Consider the following 9911-nt stretch of genomic DNA (forward strand, 5'->3'; position numbering starts at 1 on the left):
TAGTTTAAAGAGGATGCTTGTGTAGCTGAATAGAACAAAATATTAAAGAAATGTTAAAAAGAATTGGTTCCCAGCATTTGTATTTATTTAATACATTGCGGTGTTTAAAAAGTGACCAAGATGAATCTTTAAAGTGCAGAATACCACAAAGCATAAGATGTGTGGACTTAAACTTAAAAAAAATCCTTTTAACAAGAAACATTTATAATAAAATAGCCTAATATATTTTTTTAAACAACAAAAGATTGTAGAAAACACATTCAACTGCTCTAAAAGTATAGCTTTATTTTTAAGAGCCTCAGTCTTTTGGGAACTTAAGTGTCTTTGCGTGCAGCAGACCGGTCTTTATGGTCATCCCTTTAGCTATGGGCCAATCACTGAAATCCACTTTCACGTCACAGTCTACACTTCCGTAGGACTAGTGATGTTTTATAGTATAGTCCACCTTGCAGCTCTGCACAAGTTTTTTTAGTATCCAGGGGTGACAAAACTTACCGGTAATGTAAAAGCCAACATTGAAGAGTTCGCTGCTGCACGTTTATTACTTTTATGTTAATCCGTACTCGCACGCCGTTCAATTGCAGCTTTTCCTCGACCTTTGGTCATAAATTCACGCTCTTTTGTGCATTCTAGGTTAAACGAAGCCCTGGTTTTGACAGGACGCTAACTTTAATACTTAGCATCAGTGATTCTGATCCTTGTTTACTTTTGTAACCAATGACAAGCAGATCTTTATCTGACATGCCGCCAATCATCTGTTAGATCAGATAGTGATGCTTTTTTGATGATTGGATATTGTGCTGCAGCCCAGCAAAAATAAATAAATAAATAAAAAGCTGCTCTACAAGCCTAGTGCCTCATAAAGGAGGACAAAAACACGTCCGGCTGGATGCGGCGCCGGACGCCGGACAGTGCAATGAAAATCCGGACTGTCCGCCCTAAAGCCGGACATCTGGCCACCCTACACATGAGGTTGATCCCAGATTTATTGATTTAGCAAATAGTGGATCGACTGAAAGCCAAGCCTGAAATACACATTTCCCCACACACTTAACTAAAAAAATATAATTTAGGAAATTAACAATGAAAGCCAATATAGTAACATACAGATCTTACAGTTTCTTATTCAGTCCCCTTATACCAAAGGGGTTTAAAGTCTTAATGCAGGTTACTGGGGATTGAACCCTGAGTAATTTTAACATAAAAGCTTACTTTAGCTTACTTTAGTATTGCTTTCTGGCTGGGGAGTGGCCTAGTGGTTAGGGCATAGACCTTTGAATCAAGAGGGTCTGAGTTTAAGCCTGACTCCCACTCTGGCTCTCTAAGCAAGACCATTACCCCAAACTGGTCCCCGGGCGCCCCTCGATGGAAGCCCACTGCTCTGCATGGAGATGGGTTAAATGCAGAGGTAAATTTCTCCAATGCAAGATCGTCCATCCATTTTCCGTCACCCTTCTCCCAAGCAGGGTCACAAGGGATGCTAGTGCCTATCTCCAGCTGTCTACTGGCAAGAGGCAGGGTCCACCCTGGACAGGTCGCCAGTCCATCGCAGGGCAACACAGAGACACACAGGACAAACAACCATTCACACACACACACTCACACTTAAGGAGAATTTAGAAAAGCCAATTAACCTAACAGTCATGTTTTTGGACTGTGGGAGGAAGCTGGAGTACCCAGAGAGAACCCACACATGCTCAGGGAGAACATGCAAACTCCATGCAGAATGTGAGATCAATAAAGTTCCATTATAGCAGCAGATATGTTCTTTTTTCACTTTCTCTGTAATTCCAGGCATTATAATTTTCCCAATAGCATGAGGGAGCTCGTTTGACGTTGTCCACCTCTAAACTATCTAAAAGCTAAGCTAAATGAAGCCACCAACCTACCTTATATAAACTTTACCAAGATAAAATGTAAAAAGATATTTTATACTAAGATAAACTCATCTTTTATAATTACAGTTCTGAGATTTTGAGCTAATTTAGGAATCAGCTAAAACAACCATGAATAATCAAAATTAACCTCAAATTAAGATTATGTCAAACTATTGTGATAAACAAAATCGTAACATACAATAATGTACTGTAAAAAAAAAAGCTTCAATTTGTGGAGATTAATGAAAATAAAAATTAAAGAGAACTGTTTTCAGCATCTCTCCAAATTAGGGAAATCATTTCATGTGTAAAAGAACCAAATGCATTTCCTTCAGCTTTTGATTATTTGTTGTATAGCAGATGTTATGGTGAGTTTCTCTTTGGGAATCACTTCATCACAGGTAGAATCCTCTTTTTTTCTGCATGTCAAGATCATTTTGAGAAGCAATCAGCACACGTCTGCATATCTGATTGGTCAGAATTCAAATAATCATATAAAACATTTCAGGTATTTCGATAAAACGTACGCAGAGCACATAAAAAAAATAAAAAACAAAGAGAAACTACTGGAAAGTCTGACTGCTTGGAGGTAAACCACTGAAGAAAAAAAAGGAGATTAATGGAGATTTTTAACATGCTGGACTAGTAGGAGGAAATGAGCCGGTCGAGGATAATTAGCCTCATTACAGCAGCAAATGTTTTCTGTGTACGCGTCCCTGAGGACTCGGAGCCATTTTAATTTCATCATCTGCTGAAGTCGGGAAGCAGTATGGTGTCCGCCCTCTATAAGCTTCACCGTGGCTTCAGATGAATTCAGAAATCAGCCTCAGAAGAGAAAACCGAATGAGCTCCACCTGGGTGCTGGTGTGATGTCATAATCTGTGGGCGTGTCTCATTTAAAATGTTTGAATACAGAGACTCGCCTTCTTTTGCATCCTTCAGATCACTTTTGGACTTAAAGCAGAATTGTAGGTAAGCTGATAAAGAAGCTTTGATGGAGAACATACTGGAGCTTATCGCAGGTGTGAAGTGAGAAAAAGATCTGAAGAAACTAGAAAAATAAAATTAGATCTTGAAATAATTTATGCTGAATCTGCAAAAAGAATCCCATCCCAGTCAGAAAGACTCAGTCAGGCAACAGTTAATGAAATGAAAAGTTAAAAACCTCTGCAGCAAAATTGCAGAGGATTCATTGATTATGAAAAAGAAAGATTTTGTTCTTTTCATGGTAGAAGTGATCATTTTTATTGCTCAGACGACAAAGAAAACCAAAAAAATGAAAGCTGCAGAAAAGTATCTTGAAGTTAGAGATTTAAACTGGGAAACGGTTGAAAGCTGATGGGAAAACCAGTAGGACCATAAGAAACTGGCAGAGTGACGATAACAGAAATATAAATGAGTATTATGTTGGGTTAAGTTAAACAGTTCAGAAAAATATTCTGAATTTTTTATTTAATTCTTTTATTTTCTGGGGGTGAGTCCTGTTTCCTTTTTTAACTCCCTATAAGTTGGTGGCGGTAATGCAATTTTAATTAGTTTGCCAAATGCCATAAAACCTTACAAGAAGAAGAAGAAAGCTGCTAAAGAAAAGCTTAAAAAACATGTATTTAACTGGTTTAGTAAACTGGAGCAGAAAACCAAGCACAGAAACCAAACCTGAGGCTGGAGGCAGCGATCCAACATAAATCCTGATAAAGAACAGAGAGCAGAACGTGGGCCGGGTCGAAGCTAAACACATAAAGAAAGAGGAAAAGACAGGCTTACATACACAAACAGAAAGTGATGAGACACAGGGGGAAACAACGAGGACATTCTCAGAAACGGATAAAAACAAGTCATAACATTGGAGATAGATCAGCTCCGCAGGATAAACTGGTTCTACATCACAGAAGCATCCAGTGAAGCCTCAGCAATGAAATTACCCCGACTCAAAGATCCAAACAAAGAGACGATGATCCCTCATTCAACTACGTTCAAACAGAGCCAGAAAGCAGCAGAATGAGTCAGCCTTTATACCTGCTCTGCATCCTGTTCAGCAGAATCTGCAGTGTCTGAATCCAGAGATATGGACAGATGGATAAAAGAGGACGTGTTCAGGATAAGTTAGATAATGTTGGATAACTGTCCCCTAGATGTTTGGAGAGTTTAGATTTTTTTTCCCGGATGTTCATATTTCTGTTATTCTGAGGAGATGGACTCCAGATGTTTAGTACTTGTGTCATGGGAATGTGGACATCAGCTGTCCAGTTGCACGCATGGATCCATGAGCTTCAGATAACCTCCTCTTTCTGTCCCAGGTTGGCTTCAGGAAGGGTGGTGTGGACATCCTGGGTAGGAGGACTCAGTTGGAGGTCCTTCTCTCAGTCATGCTTCTCGCTGCTCTGCTGGCTCTGCTCGCCTGTCTGGTGGTTCTGGGGCTGGGATTCAGCTCAGGTAACCGGATCGCATCTCCATGTTGGTTTTTCCTCCCACCCACTTGTCTTTATTTCCACCTCCTCCTTTCCTTATCCTCTCCTCCTAAAGCTTCCTTGTTTTCCGGTCCCCACCTTTCCTCCCTGACTGATCTCCCCAATTTCCCACATCTGATTCTTTTCCTTTTCCTTGTCCTTCTCTTGCTTTTGTTTCAGTCTTGTCACCTTTCCTTTTTTCTGTTCCTTCTCCTTTCTTTAATCCTTTTATTAAACCCAGTAGGTTTCGATCAATTTTTTTCATCATTAACTTTGGTTCTTTGCATCCTCCGAATCCTCTTCCTGTCGAGCCTCTTGGCTTCTTTCCTGTGGTACCAGTCTGTATCTTGATGTCATCCTCCGATTGTTCTCCATCTCTCCCGTGGGTTTGGTGATGCGTACGGTACGGATAATGCCCTAGCATTTTTTTCCCCTCCGTGTTGTCTTGCAGACAGTGGGCGGGGCCTTTGCCTGTCAGAGGCGTGCGTCACTGTGGCGAGCCAGATTGTTGAGGCGATGGACCGCAGCGCCGACCCCTGCCAGGATTTCTACCAGTTCGCCTGCGGCGGATGGATGAGAAAGAACCCGCTGCCTGACGGACGCTCGCGCTGGTCCACGTTCAACAGCATATGGGAGCAGAACCAGGCGCTGCTCAAACACTTACTGGGTATGCTGACATGTGCATCTCTGCTGGACCGCTCCAGAACCGTGCTCCTCCTGATCATGGATGCGTCTTCTTGTTGTTCTTCCTCACAGAGAATGGGACGTTTAACGGAACCAGCGAAGCAGAGAGGAAGACTCAGTCCTACTACCTGTCCTGCCTCAACACGCAGAGGATCGAAGAGCTCGGATCTCAGCCTCTCATGGACCTAATAACCAAGGTAAACTGGCAGCACAAGCTGTCGTCATAGCAACTGCCTCAATAAAACCACCAACATCCACAGGATGGTTTCCAGCCTTTACATGATGAACCGAAGACCCGTCAGTTATCTTGCTGCTGCAGCTACTAGAAGAGCCCAAATCATCATTCCTCCTCCGCAGTGCTTTACACCATGGATGATCTGTTTATGATGATATGTCTGAATTCTTCCAAACAAACTTGTGTAGGCTTTCAATCGCTCACACCGGATCAGGGTCACGACCTTTGACCCGTAGAGACTTTAGTGTAGCATCCCTTCTCAGACTGATGGCTGTTCTGATGTCTTCAGTTAAGTCTGGCTTAAACATGCATATAAATGTAATCTTTATCAGACCATATTGTCCCAAAAGTTAGAAAATTTCTATTTAAAAAATGATCCTGTTTTAAAATCTATGTTTTTTTTAATCTTATGCAGGCCAGTTAGTTATATGTCAGCCTGTACACCTAAATTCAGCCAATCATATATCAATGTTCATCTGTCAATCAAATTTTTTTGGTCGGAGCATCTTTTCATATGTCGCAGTGAATATACGCAACGGTTCAAATAAGAATCATTTCCTTTCCCATTGAGTTCCGTCCCAGTGTTCACAGGGATGGACGTCTGTGTCTTCAGCAGGCGTAGAGCTAACAGAACTGGCAGCGTTGCGAGGCAAGGGCTCAAACATGTACGGCTGGAAGCCTTCTACACCAAACCAAGCTTCTGCCGCCCTGGAATCCTCTTCCACAACATCTTCATCCTTTCTTTCCTCCTCTAAATAAAAAATGTATGACGGAGGAGACTCATACACGACCTCCGACACTAAACTCTCCTCCTCTTGCATGTTTCCTCTGTCCATAGCGTTCCTTGACAGTGTCGTTTCTAAGTCACCAATTTATTGATACTTGGTCCCAATGGAATTTCCCATTGGGAACCTACTAGCACTAAGTTGCTAACTGGTTAGCAAGATGCTTCTGACAAACCGGCCACAACCAAACTGGCTTGCGAACCTTCCGCCACAACAATCCCGCCCCCTTGATAAACGACCAATCACATTCACTTTATTCACTCGTGTAAAGTCGGGAGAATTTGGAAATAAAATGGTTAGAACAGCCGTTTCCCCACAACTTTAATCAACGCATCTGATGAGAAGTAATGGCTCAATTTAACTCCTACAGCTGTAGGGATGAGGGATTACTGCTGAACCTAATCTGCTTTTAGTCAAATTTATTTTGAAGCTGTAATCTGTGCTCAGATCGGCGGCTGGAACATGACCGGTCCGTGGGAAAAAGACAACTTCATGGAGGTTCTGAAGATGGTCTCTGGTCCGTACAGAGCTCAGCCGTTTTTCAGCGTGGGAGTCAGCACCGATCCCAAAAACTCCAACAGCAACGTTATCCAGGTATTCCAGAAAAGTCTACGTTCTGTTTTCGTCTTCCTCTTTGTTTCCATCCAACTGTTGGTGTGTTAGTGGCTTCAGGTAGCTGCTGTGTTTGTGTGAAACATCTGGTCCCCACTTCAGCTGAAGATCGGATCCTTGAACCTCGAGTTTTCACCTGTTAATCTCCTCCTCAGGTGGACCAATCAGGGCTCTTCCTACCGTCCAGGGACTATTACCTCAACAAGACGGCCAATGAGAAGGTGCTGGCAGCATACCTGGATTACATGGTGGAGCTGGGCACGCTGCTGGGGGGCGAGAAGAGCTCCACCCAGCTTCAAATGCAGCAGATTCTGGAGTTTGAGACGGCGCTTGCTAACATCACCGTCCCCCAGGACCAGCGGCGAGACGAAGAGAAGATCTACCACAAGGTCACCATCGCAGAGCTGCAGGTGAGAACAGGCTCCCTCTGGATGGATAGATCCCAGATTCTCTGTCGGGCTTCAAACCAGCAGACCACCTGTTGGACTAAAGCTAGCTGCAGTTTGAGAACAGAAGCTTCTTCTGTTGGAATTTAAGGCTGATTTATAATCAGAAACCAGGTCGTCTGCATGTCGCAAATGTACCTCCACCCCTGTCGCAGACACTCTTGTGCACCTCTCCAAAATTATAGGTGACCACAGACAGGAGGCCTCTGATTGGTCAATTCTAGATCCGCTCTACACTATGTGTATTTCCTGTTTAATACGGTACCGGCTTGTTTTGTTTGTATGACCGCCATTGTGGAAAACGACTCGTGAAGATGGACCACCTAGAAGAGCGAGGTGCGCAACATCGCTGGGACCCTTTTTTTTAACCTTTTTTTTTTGCCTGGAATCCCGCTCTTTTTCGCCCTCATGTCCCTCTGTTGTCGCACAAACTTTCCCCCACTTCCTCACTGCCTCAGCCATATCTAGACCCACAGCTAGTTCCTGATTGTCCCTCTTGAGTCGTGGCGTGGAATAACAGCTCAGACCACGCTTCAATATTGGGCATAAATCAAAAAATATCTGTGACAAGTTCGCTGCGACACACTGCTGCGAGAAGATAATCAGGCCTTTAGAGGGAACTCATGGAAGGACACATGATACTTGGATTAGAAACTCTCTTTCCTCTTCATTTAGATTATCCTAAAATCCCAAAACCTAGGCTACGTTCACACTGCAGGCCTTGATGCTCAATTCCGATTTATTTGTGAAATCCGATTTATTTTTTTTTTTTTTGCGTTGCTGTTCATATTTCCAAATATGTGCGACCTGTATGTGATCTCCTGTGTGAACTGCAGTCATACAACGTAAGTGTCCCACATGCCCAGTAGAGGACACGATGACATCACAGGCCAACATGCTCCATGTTTACGGAAGTAAACATGGATGGTAGTACCGGCGCGCATCTAGCGGTCTTTTCCAACCATAAAAACTCAATCTTTTCAATATGGTTAAACATAAATACTGCTCCTCACATCATCATCTGCCATGGTGGTTGTTTTTCTTGCAGCTTCTGCGTAGCAAGACGCAGAATAGTGACCTTTGTTGGGTATTAATGGCGTTCAGTTCGGATGAATTCGACCTGGCCGTTCACACACAGGTCGCATTTGAAAAGATCAGATTCGTATCGGATTCAGGACCACAAAGCCAAGTGGCCTGTGTCGGATTGGAAAAAAACGGATCTGTGTTGTTCAGACAGCCATGAAAAGATCAGATCCAGGTTGCATATGGGCAAAAAAATCAGATTTGGGTCCCTTCAGGCTGCAGTGTGAATGTAGCCTTAGTCTCTCAGAGATGTTGAACCATGAGAGGGCTTCTGATGCGGACTAGTACGCAATCCTGGTCCGGGTTCCAAGTGACATGGCGTGGCGACAATCATCTTTGAATGTGTTGAATGTGTGAGTGTAGTCTACTTCCGGAACATATCTGGTCTTGTGAGATCAACAGCTGAGGTCCTGAATAAGCTGCTGCTTTTCCCACCAAACTTTTTCCTTCCACCCAACTTTCCATGTCTCTACATCCACTCTTTAAACAGCCTGCCCGTTTAACCATGCCCTCACTGACGTACACTGTCAGACCAAGTTGGCAGTCTTCTTTATGGCTTTGTGGGACAAAATCGCACAAATATCAATGAAATATTTCAAACTTGCGTAATCCACATTTTCTTTTAAAACATTTTTGTTTACAGCCATTTTCAAGCCTAAATTCATATTTTTTGAAGACATAATAAAATGCCATTTTTATTGCAAACTCACTGGAACAGAATCTTTCATGGTCCCACCAGTCAACCCGAGTCCTGAATAGACCCTCATCACCATGAACAACACAGACTAACCCCTGAATCATCAGTTAAAGTGATGAGTCAGAATCTGCTGCTCATTTTAGGTAAAGGTCATGTTTTTCTAGAGCGGGAAGGCCAGCAGCTTAACGTCGTTGTCGTCTCTCAGCGGGGTTTTAATCTCTAATCTGATCTGACGGAAACATTTCAGGCACTAAAACTCTCTGAGGCTAACATGAGTTTCCTTTGTCCTTCGTCCTCGCACCACGCCTGTGTGTTGCTCACTGCGTACATACTCTTTGTCCTATGGGGCTGCGGATGCTTCAGGGTTCACCATGGTGACTGTTGCCATGAGCCCGTTGCTAAGTTACTGTATCTCTTAGGATGGGGTTCTGTTAGATAACAGGTTGTTACATAAACTCAAAGCTAGAGACTCTGATTTGGTCAGTGTTGCTGTTTTTTTTTTTTTTTTTTCCTTGTCTGGAAAAGCTTCACCTGCAGAGAAGCACATCATCATCAGTGTAACTACCTGGATGCCATGAAGAAATGCCACAGTTTCATCACCTTTTATTCATCTATTTGTTGTTCACAAACAGCGCTCTGAAAAGGCTGTCATCAATTATCTTTGTTTTTTTCTCAAACAAAAAATGCAATGTGACCTTCAGTGCCCCCTGCTGTCAGAGAACTGCATTAATATTTCTAAATTCACATCTTTTGAGTGAAAATCTTCTAAAGAAGCTCATTGTTGAATTCCAGAATAATTTTCTCCCCTCTCTGGAGTGTAAGATTAGTGTCCAAACACTGACCAATCTGGAGGCAAGAATCCTGTTTGGAAGGAGTAAAGATGGAGAACAATGAAGCCGAATGTTTTGAACTGTTTTCTGGTTATTAATTCAATACAGTTTATTTCTATAGCGCCAATTCAAAACACGTCATCCCAGTTCACCAGATCATCCAGTCAAATTGATTCAAAGTTTTCTAAGAAAAACCAGTTGATTACATCGACTCA

General features: G+C 42.8%; 1 protein-coding gene across 2 annotated transcripts in view; it reads left to right on the forward strand.

Moving 5' to 3' along the window:
* LOC107096354 (endothelin-converting enzyme 2-like) overlaps positions 1-9911 on the forward strand; it is a 26135-nt gene that overhangs the window by 1583 nt on the left and 14641 nt on the right. For both annotated transcript variants that reach the window (XM_015392964.1, XM_015392965.1), the window contains exons 2-6: positions 4175-4310; positions 4776-4991; positions 5081-5205; positions 6476-6622; positions 6796-7050. In XM_015392964.1, the coding sequence (XP_015248450.1) occupies positions 4175-4310; positions 4776-4991; positions 5081-5205; positions 6476-6622; positions 6796-7050 (879 nt within the window). The remainder of the gene's footprint in view (positions 1-4174; positions 4311-4775; positions 4992-5080; positions 5206-6475; positions 6623-6795; positions 7051-9911) is intronic.

Source organism: Cyprinodon variegatus, unplaced genomic scaffold (genome assembly GCF_000732505.1).
Source record: "Cyprinodon variegatus isolate N-32 unplaced genomic scaffold, C_variegatus-1.0 Scaffold617, whole genome shotgun sequence".
Lineage (NCBI taxonomy): Eukaryota > Metazoa > Chordata > Actinopteri > Cyprinodontiformes > Cyprinodontidae > Cyprinodon > Cyprinodon variegatus.